The sequence below is a fragment of the Mus caroli genome, unplaced genomic scaffold (genome assembly GCF_978045245.1).
Source record: "Mus caroli unplaced genomic scaffold, Mus_caroli_1 scaffold_1, whole genome shotgun sequence".
NCBI classification, from domain to species: Eukaryota; Metazoa; Chordata; class Mammalia; order Rodentia; family Muridae; genus Mus; species Mus caroli.
The window spans coordinates 136,536,129-136,555,712 of NW_028227256.1; the positions used below are offsets into that span (position 1 = coordinate 136,536,129).

The 19,584-nt window shown below is 34.6% G+C and overlaps 1 protein-coding gene across 5 annotated transcripts in view; it reads right to left on the reverse strand.

Annotated features, from left to right (window-relative positions):
* Positions 1 to 2,414: 2,414 nt before the first annotated feature.
* LOC110288164 (complement factor H) overlaps positions 2,415 to 19,584 on the reverse strand; it is a 115,169-nt gene continuing 97,999 nt past the window's right edge. For all 5 annotated transcript variants that reach the window (XM_085841599.1, XM_085841595.1, XM_085841600.1 and 2 more), the window contains 2 exons: positions 6,553 to 6,735; positions 2,415 to 3,081 (listed from right to left, as the gene is read on the reverse strand). In XM_085841599.1, the coding sequence (XP_085697725.1) occupies positions 2,885 to 3,081; positions 6,553 to 6,735 (380 nt within the window). In that variant the 3' untranslated portion in view covers positions 2,415 to 2,884. The remainder of the gene's footprint in view (positions 3,082 to 6,552; positions 6,736 to 19,584) is intronic.

A 19,584-nucleotide genomic window follows, 5' to 3' on the forward strand; every position in this document is an offset into this window, starting at 1 on the left:
AGGTCTACCAAATGATTTTTACTCCTGTTAAAATGTTCCCTGCTGAAAAGTGTGTCCCTAGAGCCTCGTGGTCTGTTTTTTATGATTTATTAACTGATAAGGAGAAGACTGGGGCCTGGTATATTAGTGGTTCTGCATGTTATACAGGCACCAACCAGAAATGTACAGGTGCAGTATTACAAACCCTTGTGGTAAAGTTGAAAGTCATGGATTAAGAGAAATCTGCACCAAGGGCAGAAGTTCAGACAGTATATGTGGACATATATTATGTTTGCAATGAGGAATTATCAGATGTAGACTTGTTTACTGATTTATGGACTATAGCTAATTTGTTGGTTGGATGGGGCTTGAGGAAGATCATAATTGGAAAATTGATGATAAGGACCTTAGGGTAAAAATCTTTTCACATTTGCAGGTGTGTAGAAACATGATTGCCATGGAAATGTTCATCAATAAGTGACTTTTGCTGAGAAGGATTTCAATAAGCAAGTAGCCTAAATACCTCATTCTGTGAATAGTCAACTTCTTTTCACAGACATCCCTGTCAGTGTCCAATATGCCCATGAACAATGTGAAGATGGTGAAGTGATGAGGTATATACCTGGAGTTGACAATATGGAATTCCACTCACCAAGGCAGCCCTGGCTATAGCTTTATTCTTAGGGTCAAATCTGCCTACAACATAGACCAATACTGAGCTCCTGATGTGGCACCATTCTCTTGGAGACTAGCCAGCAACCTGGGGACAAATTGCCTGATATGGGACCACTCCTTCTGTGAAAAGTACACCTTTTTGTTTTTTTGGATTGGATACATGTTCTAGTCCTAGATTTGCCTCTCCTGCAAACAATGCCTCTGGCAAAATGACTATCTGTGGACTTAAATAATGCCTCAATCACCATGGTGATATTGCACACAGTTTTGCTTCTGACCAAGACCCATGATCATAGAATCCACTGATCTTATAATGTTGCCCATTATTCTGCATCAACTAGTCTGATGGAGAGATTAAAAAGATCTTTGCAGACACAGCTATAGTGTGAAATTACATGGCAGCAGCTGGAAGAGCTGTTGCACTATTCTGGAGAGAGAGAATATGTTTTGAATATTTGCACACTATACAGTATGGTCTCTCCTGTAGCCAGGATTCATTGGTCAAGGATCAAGGGGTAGGAAACAGAAACCCACTATCACCCCTAGTGATACACTAGGAAAAGAATTGCTTCCTTTTCCTGAGACCTAAAGCTCAGCTACACCAGAAGTTTTTTTTTTTTTTTTTCAGAATAGAGAATGTTCCTGCAAGGAGCCACAACAAACATTCTATTGACATAAAAGGTAAGACCTCTTACTGGCGACTTTGGGAATCTAATATTCTTTAACAAAAAAGATAAGAAAGAAATAACAGTTTTAAAAGAGGTGATAGATCCAACATTACAGGGGAAAATTGGATTGCAACTCTACAAGGGATGTAAAAACGATTATGTCTCACATGCAGAGAATACTTATACAATGTATATATGTATATAATATATTATATATAATACATGTGTGTATAATATGTATATATAATGTGTATATATAAACAATGTATATAGTTTATATAATACATATGTGTATATATGTACATGAACAAATGTTTATATATATATAATAGATTAATTAAAGACACATTAGCTGAATAAATGTTACATTTTCAATATGAAAAGATGTATAAGACTATCATCTGTAATAACAATCTCTTTAAAGATAATGACTAGAAACACTTTATAATACTAACTCTATAGATAACTATAGTTTTTATGAATTAATCTATATTTATTATATTTTTACTTTATTAATTTGGTTACAGAGTATGTATGTGTATGTGGTAGTTTCAATAGCTGTTGTACCCAAAGACTCATGTGCTTGAATTATTGTCTATAGGACATGACACTATTAGGAGGTGTAGCTTTGTTAAAGTAAGTGTGGACTTGTTGGATGAAGTATGTCACTATGGAGACAGGTTTTGAGGTTTTCTATGCTCACACTATATTCAGTGTGACATATTGTCTTCTTCTGCTTGTGAATTAATATGTAGATATCTCAGCCTTTTTGTCAGCATCATGTCTGCCTGGACACTGTCATACTTTCCACCATGATGATAACGGATAAATATATTAACTTTTAAGCCAAACCCAATTAAATGTTATTCCTCATATGAGTTACTTTGGCTAATATGTCTCTTTACAGCAATTAAATCCTGCCTAAGACAATGCTCATTGCCTGTTTGCAAGTGATACCAAATATTTATAGTTTTTAGGTCAATATTATTACATTTATAGAATCATATACCTTGTGAAAATCTTAACCCCTTTGTAAAATTGCTTGAATCTTTTATTATTTCAATGTACCAAATATTAGAATTTCATATGCAAGAAGTTTCTTAGATTCTTTTATTTGAAAGTATTATATAGTAATTAATTATATGCATTAGTGATATAATATATGATAGTTTGGTTGTTACATGCTTTGGGGAATCATATTAATTTGAAGAATGAGTCAATATATCTTTTATTAACTATAAATCAAAATGTTACATCAAAAGATATCTAGGAAAATCTGAGGAAGTTCTGAATAGAAAAGCAATGCTGAAAAACATACATCAAATTTTCTTGTTTGAGTTTGTCCTTGGACATATAATGGTTTGGATTAGGAGTTTTGAATGTACTGCATTTGCATTTTGGCAATCATCTTTAAAGTTAAAAATTAATCACCATATAACAAAATGTTTATATTTATGAGAAGACATGAGTTAAACAATATTTCAAATGCAAATTGAAAGTATATTAGTGACATGTTTGTGCATTTCTAAACAATAATATCAACTAATAAATGTATTATGATTTTATTCACAAGTGGGATAATTGATGGTGCCATTAATGCACTTTGTACGAAATGGCGGTGATCCTCTTGCTTTATGATATCCATATTTACATTCAAATTCAATATCCTCCCCTGAATGGGAATAAATATTTTCAGTGTGTCTCCATTTGAGAATTATTTTGTGTGCTTCCATAATGTTTTCTGGTATTATACATGCATCTGAAGGAAAAATTACCAAATTTCATTAAGTAATACATAAACCAACAGAAATTACCCATATCTATAGACCAATTCCATTTATTTCTGAAAATTATTTATAAATGTAATGTCATTATCAGTAACTTCAAAAATTAATTTTTGATTTGAAAACTAATCTTTGTATCTGCAGTTAACTTATCTTAATAGACGTTCCAAAAAAATTGTGTTAGAGAACTGATATCATATACAGTAAATGATATAAGGATAATTGGGAGATAATTAAAATTTCATACTGTCTGTCATTCTTGGCAAGGTCAACTGAAGTTGGTCAATGTCAGAAATGTAAGAACAAACCACTGAAATTATGAGGAAACACAACAGGGAAACAGTTCATTGGTTTTGGACACTGAATGTGTGGAAGGGTCTCCAAATTGTAAGGCAAAAAGCAAACCTTGACCCTTGGATTTCATCACAATGAGGTACTTGTGCATAGCACAGAGCATAATCAATACAACTAAGAAATAGGAAGCTAGGTGAATCAGAGTAAATGGTTGTCTATTGTTTGTTTCTATGTATTTACATATCTTTTTTAGGGGTATCTTATGCCAAGAAAATATGAAAAAGTGAAAATTATTTGTTTTGGTTTGGGTTGGATTGGGTTTGGTTTCATTTTATTTGATTTGATTGATTTGGTCCTGGTTGGAAGTTATTATGCCACTTCCCCTAAATTGACAATATCTTTTTGAAAACGCTTTGCAGTCTTATACTTAAATAATTGATCAGGATTTCAGTTTGTTGATAACTTTTAAATGAACTGTCATTAGTCTGTGGTAAAATGCATTTTAAAAGAAAAATAAGCCAACCAAAATTGTATAAATGAGTAGATACTTCTCAAAAAAAAAAAAAACGAGTGGGGAAAAAAACATTAATATCATTTGCTGTCATCTTTTTTTTATCAAAGCCATAATAAAAATACTTTGTCACTCAGTTAAACAGCATTAGAGAAAGGAGCCCTTAAAATTACAAACGCTAATGAATGTGTGGTGAAAAACTCATAAGCTCTTGATGGGAATGTGACTAAGAGAAGTTACTATAGATGACAACTGAGATTTCTTAAAATTTAAAAATAGATTTTACGTATATCATTGCTATATGCTTTTTTTGCTATACACTCAAAAGAAATAAAACGAACCTTCTAAAATTGCATGTATATGATTATTGGAAACTGCTACATGACTGTAGATAAGATGCAAAAACTTTCTAAACTAATACCAATTTGATGAATTTATAAAGACAACATGGTATACTTAAGTGTGAAATTTTGTTCAGGCATTAAAAATATATTTTATTATTTTAGTTAGAAAAAGGCATTGGAGGATGCTAAGTGAAATAAACCAAACACAGGAATACAGCTACTTTGTGTTCTTTCTTAGAGAATGAAACGAAAGACTCAACTATCTCTAGAATGCATGACAGTGACTAATAGAAGTTACTTGTCTTTATCTAAGGGCAGGAGATGTTGTATGAATTTAATAAATGCAGGATGTAGATAGTTGTGATTTGAAAAAGAATGGCTTCTATAGGGTCACATATTGCTTATTCATTGGGGATTGGTGATACTAAAAAAGGACTAGGAGCTATTGGCCTTGTTGGAGTTGGTATAGCCTTGATAGAAGAAGTATGCCTATTTCTTATTTATTGAACTCCCTATTTTATTAGTATGTCATTGGACTTTTTCTAATGTACCGTTTTATGTTTCAGAATAGTGTTATTCTACCCTAATAACAATCATCATGTGACAAGGCTGGAGGGCATTAGTCAGATACTTCTTAAAATATCTTTAAATTTGTGGTTTTCTAATTTTTTATGGTTAGGGTAGGATTATAGGTTTGAGGGAAGAGAGCATAGAGAATTGTCCTCATCATATCTTATCAAGGATATATGACATAAAAATTACATATTGATAATAACTTTGATCACCTGTCCAAGACAGAAATTGCTAGGTTTTTATAAAATTATATGCTTCCCTCTTCCTACATTCTCCTATGTGGAAACAAGTTTATCACTAACAACCACAATTAAGAAGTGTAAATGTTAACCACCAGTACCTTATAACTAGAATGACATATCAAATGAGTCTGTTCTGTCAGTATTGCTCCTAATAGTCACTGTGATCCACCATCTCTTCTGTTTCTTTATGCATATTATACTGAATGTCTTCACATCTTATTGTGTCTTTTAAGTTCAGATATGTTCATTATATGTCAGAAAAAAAACATTTTCTTTCCCATATGTGCTGGTTATTTTTCTTTTGTTGTTAACTTGATAGAAACTAGTCATCTGGGAAGAGGGAACCTCAACTGAGAAAAAGCCTCTCAATCAAAGTAGTCTATAGTCTAGTCTGTGGTGCATTTTCCCGATTAATGATTGATGTGGGAGGATACAGCCTACTGTGGGCAGTGTCACTCTCTGGGTATGCATGTCCTAGGAGGTATAATAAAGATAACTGATGAGTATGGAGACCAAGCTGGTAAGCAGCATTCCTCTGTAGTCTCTGCTCAGTTCCAGCTTCCAGGCTCTTGCCCTGCTTGAGTTTCTGTTCTGCTTTTCCTCAATGATGGACTGTGGTGTGGAAGTGTAAGGCAATCAACCCATTTCCCCCATATTGCTGTTGGCCACAGTGTTTATCATAGCAATAGAAAACAAGCTAAGACATATAGATAAACCGATTTTCTACATAGAGAAATCCCTCTTATTTTATCATAAATATTCCTCTCTTTTTTTATTATAGAAAGGGACATTATAGCGATTTTCTTAAGATGTAGTCTTACTATGTTACTGAGGTTCATTTCAAACTGGACTGAAGCAAAATTTCTGCCTCAGTCTTTCAAGTAACTAAGAATACAGATATGTACCACAGTATCAAGAGTTTATTATACTGATCTTTTAAAATTAAAATTATGTATTTGTTACCTCCTATGACTATATTTCAGGATATGTATAGATTTAAATGATATGTATATTATATATACAATATATTGTATAGTTATATGTGTATATAATATATATAACTAATTATATATGATATATGTGTATATGATGCACATAATATATAAAATAGATAATGTATATAATATATACAAATTATATAAATATATTTAATCTGTTATATGAAAGTGTTTGGTTCAAAAAGAATAAGGTTATTCTCCATAGATAATTTATAACATTTATGAAACTAGAAATTTGACTAATTGCATGCTAATAAAATTAAGAAATAAATTTTTGATTCCAAAAAAATAAAAAGAATAACATGCACAATTTTAGTTGACAGGTGGGTTTTATAAAATGTATCTAATAATTTTGTTTTTATCACATGCTAATGTTTGGCACAACGAAATAGTACATGTATTTTGTGAATGTTCTATTATTAATAGAAATATATCCATAATATAAAACAAATTCTCCTATAATCTATGAGAATAAGGTACTTACGTAAGCAGGTTGGTGGCTCAGACCACTTTCCATTTCTACATGTTATTGTCTTCTTTCCCTTAAGGAGATAATACTTCTGGCATTGATAGTCAACTGATGAGAATGGTTCATATTCTGGTAATGACAAGGAGGTGATGTCTCCATTGTCAATAGGTGGAGGAGGCCCACATTTCCCTCTTGAGTCTAAGGAGAAATTGTTTGAAGGTTTGAGAATTAAGTCAAATTACAGACATAAGCAGAACCAAAAATAATATAATATTAAATAAGACTTTAGTGTTTTCTAGCTAAATAAATGATTTCTTGAAGAAAGATTAATCATATAAACTGAGAGTTGCAAGTTCTTCCTTCCTTTTCACCTAAAGCCCTAGCTTAACTACAGCAAACATGTCTGTTCTGAAGTCTTCAAGTACTAGTAAATATCTTAACAGCTTCTGAGCACACAGATCCCAATGTACATCGACAACTTTTAAAAGAAACTTGATCAAATATGACCCTATATATTCCCACTCTTTATCATTGTTTGTAGAAATACATTTGTAAATAAGATTTTAAAGTTTATAATGCTACAGAAGGCCAATGAGGGTTTATGTTATACATTTGCTAAGTATATCTGAAATGCTTGGACATAGTATTTTTAGTAAACATTACGTGAAGAGATAAGACATTGAAAATTCTAGCAAAAAAATTCAGAACTCATCTAACTGCATAATACTTTGCTATATGTTTTTGTTTTGACTTCTGAGTGCCCTTGTGAGGACATAGGAAAAGTCTGAAATCAAAACTACTAATTCCGTTCAGTAAGATCTGAAGAGGAGCATCATGAAACTGAACCAAATGCCAACATTTTAAATATAAAAACAAAAACATTCAAGATTCAAACAAAATTAATGTTTTAGTATAAAGGAAAATGAAAACATTGGTCATTAGGTATGAATGTTCATATGCAAGAACTGAATAAACTCAAATAGGACATGTCCCATGAAGCTCCTGGAAATCCATCTACTGGAAATGCTTAAAGAAAACATATTGGAAAAAAAATCAGTAGAAAGTCATCATCAACTACACTGTACCAAGATTCCAGAAAAGTTACCCTTATCTATGGCCACACCATAGGAAGTTAAAAAAAAAATGAGTGTCAGCCTTAAGTTCCACATCCTGTGGTCGTAGCCTTTTGAAGAAAGACATTAATGAAGACAGTGTCCAATAAAATAAGATAAAGGGGATTTATCTCCAGCAAAGTTCTTCCTAGAGAATAACAACCAGAATTCATTGCATAAGTAAATAAAAATTAACAATAGGCAAAATTTACCTGTAAAATTAGGCATGTATAGAAGATGATCTTTGTACTCATAAAATTAGGTTTTTGTTTCAAGTGTAACATAGCATTTAAGAATAGTGGTAAAAAACATAATCATAGGAGGCAGAGGGAGGGAGGAACATGAATGGGAGAAGGGAGGAAGAGGGAAAAAGAAGGGCAGGATCAGATATGGGGGAGACAGGACAGAATCCTAGAGGGTCAGGAGAATGAATAGAAATATGCACCACTATTGTTTGGAGGACTGGGGAATCTCAAGAAAGTGCAAGACAGCAAGGATATAAGAGGCTCTGGAGATCCAATGGGGATAAGCTTAGCCAAAATATTCAACAATCAGGAGGTTGAACCTAAATAGACCACCAATACATAGGCATGGACCCCAGTTGAGGGACGGGATCACCCACTCATCTTAAAAATGTTGAACAAGAATTGTTCCTGTCTGAAGGAAATGCAGAGATAAAACTGGAGCAGATCTGAACTTGGGCTTGATGTAGGCTGTATATTGCTTTTACTATGTTTAGGTATGGGCCTTGAATTCCTGACATTTCCTAGACTTTTATCATGAAGGGATTTTGGACTTTGTCAAATGCTACTTCTGCATCTAATGAAATGATCATGTGCTTTTTTTTCTTTAAGTTTGTTTACATAGTGGATTACATTGATGGATTTCCATATATTGAACCATCCTTGCATCACTGGGATGAAGCGTACTTGATCATGATGGATGATCATTTTGATGTGTTCTTGGATTCGGTTTGCAGAAATTTTATTGAGTATTTTTGCATCAATATTCATAATGGAAATTGGTCTTCAGTTCTCTTTCTTTGTTGAGTCTTTGTGTGGTTTAGGGATTAGAGTAATTGTGGCTTCATAGAATGAATTGGGTAGTATTTCTTCTGTTTCTATTCTGTGGAATAGTTTGAAGAGTATTGGTATTAGGTCTTCTTTGAAGTTCTGATAGAACTCTGTACTTAATCCATCTGGTCCTGTGGGTTTTTTTTTTTTTTTTTTTTTTTTTTGGTTTGGAGACTATTAATGACTGCTTCTATTTTTTTAAGGTGTTATGGGACTGTTTAGGCTATTTGGGTTAATGAGTAGGGCCAGGGGCTTGGGGTAGGGGGATTTTCGGAGGGGACATGAGGAAAGGGGACAACATTTGAAATGTACATAAAGAAAATATCTAAGAAAAAAACCAAAATAAGAGTTATCAAGCCATCATTTCTGTTGTTCATAGATGTCATCATTGAGTATCGCTGTTGGTTGCTTCCCTCTTTTGGAAGTTTTCATGATACATTCTGGTATGAAAGCCAATTCTCAAGGAGGAATCTTTCACATCAATACCAGCTCAAGATTCTCTTGGCCCTGTATCTAAAGTATGTGGGTTATTCAACTATAGAAATTACTCAGATTCTATTCTGAGTAATTTATACATACTGACAAGAAAATCTTGGACAACCATGACTAATATCTCAAAATTGGTTTCTCATGCTTAATGTTGGGTTTATTGTTACATGGTCTATGGTTCTTGGGATAGAGCACTGTCAACCCAGATGGAAACTTTTCATTTAAACTTTTACTTAATAAAAATTTCATTAAAAAAGGAAACTATTAGAGATAACATACTCAGATTGTATATTCAAAAGCAATTAAAAATTCATGCTTCCATTAAATTCTTGACAAACTCTCCTCCAAATCAAGGTGAAAAAGTAGAAAAAAAAGACCTGACCAGCTTTGCTGCTCTTCTGTAAACATCACAGCATGAAGGCCTCCCATGAGTTCTGAGAAAGAGATGGCCATAAATATACAAGAAGCCTATAGAACACCAAATAGATTGGACCAGAAAAGAAAATCCTATCATAACATAATATTCAAAACATTAAATGCAAAGAACAAAGAAAATATTAAATGCTGTGAGGGAAAAATGTCAAGTAACATACAAAGGCAGCAGATCAGAATTACACCAGACTTCTCAACAGAGACACCAAAAGCCAGAAGAGCCTGGACAGAGGTCAGGCAGACACTAAGACAAAACAAACACCAGCACAGGCTACTATACCCAACCAAACTACCAATCAACATAGACGAATACATCAAAATATTCCAAGACAAAAATAAATTCAAACACTATCAATCAATCAATCAATACAGTTGTACAGAGAATTCTAAAAGGAAAACTCCAACGTGCAGAGGGTACCCTCACCAAAAAAGCAAGTCATTAATAATCTCACAAAAAACAAAAAGAGAATCACATCCACATAATGCCTCCTACAACAACAAACATAACAGGAACTAACAATCATCTGATTTAATATCTCTCAATATCAATGGACTCAATTCTCCAATAAAAAGACATAAGGTAACAAACTAGATATGTAAACAGGATCCAACTTTTTGCTGTATACAAAAAACACACCTCAAAACAAAGACAGACACTACCACAAGTAAAAGGCTGGAAAAAAAGGCTTCTAAGGAAATGGTCCCAAGAAACAAGCAGGAATTGCCATCAAAATATCCAATAAAATAGACTTTCAATCCAAAAGTTATCAAGTGAGTTGAGGAAGTATAGTTCATACTCATGATAGGAAAAATCCACCAGGAGAAAGTGTCAATTCTGAACATCTATGCCCCAAATACAAGGGCACCAATATTTGTAAAGGAAACTTTACTAAAGCTCACAAAAACAAAACAAAACAAAAACAAAAACAAAAAACAAACAAAAAACCAAACTATACATATTGAACCCCACACAATAATAGTGGGAAACTTCAAAACCCCACTCTCACTAATGGACAGGTCATTGAAACAGAAACTAAACAGAAGCATGGTGAAACTGATAGAGGTTATAAACCAAATGGATTTAACAGGTATCTACAGAACATTTCATCTTAAAATCAAAGAATATACCCTCTTCTCAGCACCTCATAGTACCTGTTCCAAAATTGATTATATAATGGGTCTCAAAACAGGACTCAACCAATAGAAGAAGATTGAAATAATGCCTTGCATCTTATCAGATCACTGTGGCCTAAGGCTGGCCTCCAATAACACCAAAAATAACAGAAAACCTACATACATGTGGAAACTGAACAACTCTCTATTCAGTGATAACTTGTCCAGGGAAGAAATAAAGAAATTTGAAACTTCCTAGAATGCAATAAAAAGAATGATACAGTATACCAAAACTTATGGGAAATAATGAAAGCAATGCTAAAAGGAAAATTCATAAAACTAAGAGTACTGGTAAAAAATTCTAGAAGTTCTACACTAGCAACTTAACAGTATCCCTGAGAGCTCTAGAACAAAAAGAAGGTAACATACCCAAGAGGAGTAGAGGGCAGTAAATAGTCAAACTGGGCAGACATCAACCAAATTAAAACAAAGAGAATTATATAAAGAACCAGCAAAACTAAAAGCTAGTTCTTTGGGAGTATCAACAAGATAGATAAACCCCTAGCAAAACTATCAAAAGTGCCCAGAGGCAGTGGCTAAATCAACAAAATCAGACAGGAAAAGGGAGACAGAACAAAAGAAATTTAGGAAATGCAAAAGGTTACCAGATCCTACTACAAAAGACTATTCTTAACAAAACTGGAAAATCAAGATGAAACAGAGGATTTTCTAGACAGACACTCTGTACCAACGTTAAATTATGAGCTGATAAACTAAACAGACACATATCTCATAAGGAAATAGAAAAAAAAAACTCATTAAAAATCTCCCAACAAAAAAGAGCCCAGGCCAAATGGCTTTAGTGCAGAATTATACCAGACCTTCAAAGAAGAGCTAACACCAACATTCTTCAAATTATTCCATAAAATAGAAACAGTAAGAACACTACCTAATTCATTCTATGAAGATACACTTACTCTGATACCTAAACTACGTAAGAATCCAAGAAAAAAAAAAAGAGAACATCAGACCAATTTCACTAATAAATGTCAAAGCAAAGATACTCAATAAAATTCTAGCAATCTGAGTCCAAGAATACATTAAAGCCATCATTTACCATGGTCAAGTAGACATCATCCCAGGGATGCAAGGTTGGTTCAATGTACAATAATCCATTAACATAATCCACCATATAAACAAACTCCATGAAAAAAATCACATGGTTATCTCATTAGATGAGGAAAAAAAAAACATTTGACAAAATACAACACCCCTTCATGTTAAAAGTATTGGATTGATCAGGAATTCAAGGCTCATACCTAAACATAACAAAAGCAATATACAACAAACCCACAGACAATATCAAATTAGATGGAGAGATACTTGAAGCAATTCTACTAAAATAAGGGACAAGATAAGGATGCCGAATCTTCCTATATCTCTTCAATATTGTACTCAGCTAGAGCAATAACACAACAAAAGGAGATCAAGGGGATACAAATTGGCAAGGAAGACTTCAGGGTATCTCTATTTGCAGATGATAGTAAACATAAGCAACCCAAAAATTTTACCAGAGAACTTCTACAGGTGATAAACCACTCCAGCAAACTGGTTGGATATAAAATTAACTCAAATAAATCAGTATCTGACCTTTATACAAATGATAAATGCACTGAGAAAGAAATTAGGGAAACATTGGGCAGTAGTGATACATGCCTTTAATCTCAGCACTTAGGAGGCAGAGGCAGGTGGATTTCTAAGCTCGAGGCTAGCCTAGTCTACAGAGTGAGTTCCAGGACAGCCAGGGCTATACAGAGAAATCCTGTCTCAATAAAAAAAAAAAAAAAAAAAAAAAAGTAAAAAAAAAAAAAAAAAGAAAAGAAGAAATTAGGAAAACAACACCCTGCACAAGAGTCACAGATAATGTAAATTCTCTTGAGGCAACTCTAACCAAACAAGTGAAATATCTGTATGACAAGAACTTCAAGTCTCTGAAGAAAGAAACTGAAGAAGACCTCAGAAAATGGAGAGATCTCCCAAGTTCACAGATCAGCAGGATTTACATAGTAGAAATGGCCATCCTACCAAAAGCAATCTACAGATACAATGCAATCCCCATCAAAAGTCCAACACATGTCTTCAGAGACATGGAAAGAACAATTCTCAAATTCACCTGGAAAAACAAAAAATAAACAAACAAAAAACAGAATAGTGAAAACAATTCTTAACAATACAAGAACTTCTGGGGGAATCACCTCTTCTGACATCCAGCTCTACTACCCAGCAATAATGATAAAAACTGCATGGCACAGAGACTGACACACTGATCAGTGGAATAGAATTGAAGACCTAGAAATAAAATCACTCACTTATTTGACAAAGATGAAAAAAAAATTGAAAACAGAAAGTAACTTCAGTAAATGTTTCTGTTCTCACAGTCAGTATGTAGAAAAATGAAAATAGGTCCATATTTGTCATCTTGCACAGAGACCAAGTCCAAGTGGATCAAGGACCTAAAAATAAAACTAGATGTAGTGAACCAAATAGAAAAGAAATTTGAAACGAGGTTGTACTCATTGGGACAGGGGGAAGTTTTCTAAACAGAACTCCAGTGGCTAAGGTCATATGATTAAGAATTGATAAACGGGACCTCAAGAAACTGAAAAGCTTCTATATGGCAAAGGATATAGACAATAGGAAAAATCTGCAACCTACAGATTGGGAAAAATCTTTACTAACCATACATTCGGTAGAGGACTAATAGCCAAAATATATAAAGAACTCAAGAAGCTAACCACAAAGAAACCAAACAACACAATCAAATGGGATATAGAACTCAACAATAGAAAAGAAATCATAGGAGGAATCTTGATTGACTGAGAAGCATTTAAAGAAATGTTCAAATTCCTTAGTCATCAGGGAAATTGAAATCAAAGTGACCCTGAGGTTCTCCCTTACACCAATCAGAATGGCTAAGGTCAAAAACTCAAGTGACAGTACATTTTGACATGAATGTAGGGAAAGAGGAACACTCTTCCATTGCTTGTGAGATTACAAACTGGTAGAACCACTCTGGAAATCAATCTAGAGTTTCCTCAGAAATTTGGAAATAGATATACCTGAAGAACCAGTAATTCCACTCTTGGACATATATATCAAGATGATGTCCCAGGGCATGCCACAGAGGAACATGTTTCACTGTGTTCATAGTGCCTATCATTTGTGATAGCCAGAAGTTGGAAACAACAGAAATGTCCCACAACAGAAGAATGGATACAGAAAATGTGGTTCATTTACACAATGGAATATTACTCAGCTATAAAGAGTTAGGACATGCTGAGTTTTGCAGGCTAATGGATGGAACTCAAAAATATTATCCTGAATAAAGTAACTCAGATCTGAAGGACATTCATGGTATGGTTACAATCCTCATAACTCAAGAAGTTTAACAAGCCATAGGACCCAATTGAGGATGCCCCAGTACCACCAGGGATGGAGATGAAAGTAATCATGGGTGGAAGGGAGAGGAAGAGGGCATGAGTGGGAGAGAGGAAATGGGAAATATGATCAGGTATGAAGAACAGTCAGAGGGCAGTCCGGTAAAGGAGATAAGGACTGGACTGTAAAAAAAATTAAAAAAAAAACCAAACCTATAAACAGAGAACCCAAACACAAAGTAACAAATGAACTGATATACAAAACAGACTAAAAATTATTTCACATGCAAATGATCTGAATAGTGAGATTTGATTGTTGGACCAGGCAGTTTATGTTTCTTTATAGGTATGATTTAAATATGTCCACCATAAATATATAGTTCATATTTAATAATAAAAAATTGAGAAAAATTAGAAAAATCCTGTGCTTATAAATCTAACTTTTAGCATGAAGTCATTGAAAATTCACGAGAGCAGGTGAGGGAGCCATCTTGTGTCCTGGATCTCTCAGAGACTACTCTGTGCAGGTGAGCACACAGACTGCAGAGGCAACACATCTTCTGGGACAGGCCCAGTTAAGGGCCTTCCTCTTCAACCAGGAGGCAGGTCTGAACACCAGATTTCTGTCAACCTTCCCTGTAAGAGGAGAGCTTGCCTGCAGAGAGTACTCTGACCACTGAGACTCAGGAGAGAGCTGGACTCCCAGGACTGCTGACAGAGGCTAACAGAATCACAGGAGGAACAGGCTCCAGCAAGAGACACTATAAAAACTAACGCCAGAGATTACCAGATGGCGAAAGGCAAATGTAAGAATCTTACTAAGAGAAACCAAGACCGCTCACCATCATCACAACCCAGCACTCCCACCTCAGCCCGTCCTGGATACTGCAGCACAAATGAAAAGCAACATTCAGAATCAAAATTATATCTCATGATGCTGGTAGAGGAAAGGCATAAGAAGGGCATTAATAACTCACTTAAAGAAATAGAGGTAAATACTGCTAAACAGGGAGAAATCCATGAAGAATTACAGGAAACACTGCTAAACAGGCAGTGGTCCTTAAAGAGGAAATGCAAAAATCCCTTAAAGAATTACAGGAAAACACAACCAAACAGGCGATGGAATTGAACAAAACCATGCAAGACCTAAAAAGGGAAGTAGAAACAATAAAGAAAACACAAAGGGAGATAACTCTGGAGATAGAAAACCTTGGAAAGAAATCAGGAAACATAGATGCAAGCATCAGCATCAGAATACAAGAGATGGAAGAGAGAATCTCAGGTGCAGAAGATTTCATAGAGAACATGGGCATAGCAATCAAAGAAAATGCAAAATGCAAAAAGATCCTAACTCAAAACATCCAGGAAATCCAGGACACAATGAGAAGACCAAACCTATGGATAATAGGAGTAAAAGAGAATGAAGATTTTCAAGTTAAAGGGACAACCAATATCTTCAACAAAATTATAGAAGAATACTTCCCAAACCTAAAGAAAGAGATGCCCATGAACATACAAGAAGCCTACAGAACTCTAAATAGATTGGACCAGAAAAGAAATTCCTCTGGTCACATAATAATCAGAACAACAAATGCACTAAATAAAGATAGAATATTAAAAGCAGTAAGGAAAAAAGGTCAAGTAACATATAAAGGCAGGCCTATTAGAATTACACCAGACTTCTCACCAGTAACTATGAAAGCCAGAAGATCCTGGACAGATGTTATACAGACCCTAAGAGAACACAAATGCCAGACCAGGCTCTTATACCCAGCAAAACTCTCAATTACCATAGATGGAGAAACCAAAGTATTCCATTATAAAACCAAATTCACACAATATCTTTCCATGAATAAAACCTTTCAAAGGATAATAAAGGGAAAACACTAACAAGAGGATGGAAACCACGTCCTAGAAAAAGCAAGAAAGTAATCCTTCAACAAACCTAAAAGAAGGCAGTTTTGAGAACAGAATCCCAACTTTAACAACAAAAATAACAGGAACCAACAATTACGTTTCGTTAAGTTCTCTTCAAATCGATGGATACAATTCCCCAATAAAAAGACATAGACTAATATACTGGCTACACAAACAGGACCCACCATTTTGCTGCCTACAGGAAACTCACATCAGGGAAAAAGACAGACACTACCTCATAGTGAAAGGCTGGAAAACAATTTTCCAAGCAAATGGTCTGAAGAAACAAGCTGGAGTAGCCATTCTAATGTCTAATAAAATTGCCTTCCAACTCAAGGTTATCAAAAAAGACAAGGAGGGGCACTTCATACTCATCAAAGGGAAAATAAACTCTCAATTCTCAATATATATGCTCCAAATCCAAGGGCAGCCACATTCATTAAAAAAACTTTAGTAAACCTCAAAGCATACATTGTACCTCACACAATAATAGTGGGAGACTTCAACTCCCCACTCTCACTAATGTAGAGATCCTGGAAACAGAAACTAAACAGAGACACATGGACACTAACAGAAGTTATGAAACAAATGGACCTAATAGAATATTTCATCTTAAAATAAAAGGATATAACTAGTTCTCAACACCACATGGTACCTCCTCCAAAATTGACCATATAATCAGTCAAAAAACAGGTCTCAACAGATACAAAAATATTGAAATTATCTCATTCAGCCTATCATATCACCATGGACTAAGGCTGATCTTCAATAACAGCATAAATAACAAAAAGCCAACATTCATGTGGAAACTGAACAACAGTCGACTCAATGATATCTTGGTCAAGGATTAAATAAAGAAAGAAAATAAAGACTCTTTAGAGTTTAATGAAAATGAAGCCACAGCATACATAAACTTATGGGACACAATGAATGCAGTCCTAAGAAGAAAACTCATAGACCTGAGTGCCTCCAAAAAGAAACTAGAGAAAGCATACACTAGCAGCCTGACAGCACACCTAGAAGCTCTAGAACAAAAGGAAGCAAATTCACCAAAGAGGAGTAGATGGCAGGAAATAATCAAACTCAGGGCTGAAATCAACCAAGTGGAATCAAAAAGAACTATTCAAAGAATCAACCAAACCAGAAGCTGGTTCTTTGAGAAAATCAACAAGATAGATAAACCCTTAGCCAGACTCACAAGAGGGCACAGGGACAGTATCCTTATTAACAAAATCAGAAATGCAAAGGGAGACATAACAACAGAACCTGAGGAATTCCAAAACATGATCAGATCCTACTACAAAAGGCTATATTCAATAAAGCTGGAAACCCTTGATGAAATGGACAACTTCCTAGACAGATATGAGTTACCAAAGTTAAATCAGGGTCAGATTAGTGATTTAAAGAGTCCCATTTCCCCTAAAGAAATAGAAGCAGCCATCAATTGTCTCCCAACCAAAAAACAAAAAAACAAAACAACAACAACAAAAAAAAAGAAAGAGATGCCCATGAACATACAAGAAGCCTACAGAACACCAAATAGACTGGACCAGAAAAGAAATTCTTCCCGAGACATAATAATCAGGACAACAAATGCATTAAATAAAGATAGAATACTAAAAGGAGTAAGGGAAAAAGGTCAAGTAACATATAAAGGCAAGCCTATCAGAATTACACCAGATTTTTCACCAGAGACTATGAAAGCCAGAAGATCCTGGACAGATGTTATACAGACACTAAAAGAACACAATTCCAGCCCAGGCTACTATAACCAGCCAAACTCTCAATTACCATAGATGGAGAAACCAAAGTATTCCAGGACAAAATCAAATTCACACATTACCTTTCCACGAATCCAGCCCTTCAAAGGATAATAACAGAAAACAAAACAAAACAAAACAAGGACGGGAACCACACCCTAGAAAAAACAAGAAGGTAGTCCCTCAACAAACCTAAAAGAAGGCAGTTTTGAGAACAGAATCCCAACTTTAACAACAAAAATAACAGGAACCAACAATTACTTTTCTTTAATATCTCTTAATATCAATGGTCTCAACTCCCCAATAAAAAGACCTAGACTAACAAACTGGCTACACAAAAAAGACCCAACATTTTGCTGCTTACAGGAAACTCATCTCAGAGAAAAAGATAGACACTACCTCAGAATAAAAGGCTGGAAAACAATTTTCCAAGCAAATGGTATGAAGAAACAAGCCGGAGTAGCCATTCTAATATCTGATAAGATTGACTTCCAACCCAAAGTCATCAAAAAAGACAAGGAGGGGCATTTCATTCTCATCATTGATAAAATCCTCCAAGAGGAACTATCAATTCTAAATATCTATGCTCCAAATACAAGGGCAGCCACGTTCATTAAAGAAACTTTAGTAAAGCTCAAAGCACACATTGCACCTCCCACAATAATAGTGGAAGACTTCAACACACCACTTTCACCAATGGACAGATCATGGAAACAGAAACTAAATAGGGACACAGTGAAACTAACAGAAGTTATGAAACAAATGGATCTGACAGATATCTACAGAACATTCTATCCTAAAACAAAAGGATATACCTTCTTCTCAGCACCTCATGGTACCTTCTCCAAAATTGACCACATAATAGGTCACAAAACAGTCCTCAACAGATAAAAAAATATTGAAATTGTCCCATGCATCCTATCAGATCACAATGGATTAACAGTGATCTTCAATAAAAAAATAAATAATAGAAAGCCAACATTCACGTGGAAACTGAATAGCAACTCTTCTCAATGATACCTTGGTCAAGGAAGGAATAAAGAAAGAAATTAAGGACTCTTAGAGTTCAATGAAAATGAAGCCACAACATACCCAAACTTATGGGATACAATGAAAGCATTTCATTGTGGCATTTCATTCTAAGAGGAAAACTCATAGCTCTGAGTGCCTCCAAAAAGAAACTAGAGAGAGCACACATTAGCAGCTTGACAACCCACCTAAAAGCTCTAGAACAAATGGAAGCAAATTGACCCAAGAGGAGTAGACTGCAGGAAATAATCAAACATAGGGGTGAAATCAGCCAAGTGGAAACAAGAAGAACTATTCAAAGAATCAACCAATCAAGGAGCTGGTTCTTTGAGAAAATCAACAAGATAGACAAACCCTTAGCCAGACTCACTAGAGGGCACATGGAAAGCATTCTAATTAACAAAACCAGAAATGAAAATGAAGACATAACAACAGATCCTGAAGAAATCCAAAACACCATCAGATCCTTCTAAAAAAGGCTATACTCAACAAAACTGGAGAACCTGGATGACATGGAGAAGTTTCTAGGCAGATACCAGGTACCAACATTGAATGAAGATCAGGTTAATGATCTAAACAGCCCTATATCCCCCAAAGAAATAGAAGCAGTCATTATTAGTCTCCCAACCAAAAAAAGCCCAGGACCAGATGGGTTTAGTGGAGAGTTCTATCAGAACTTCAAAGA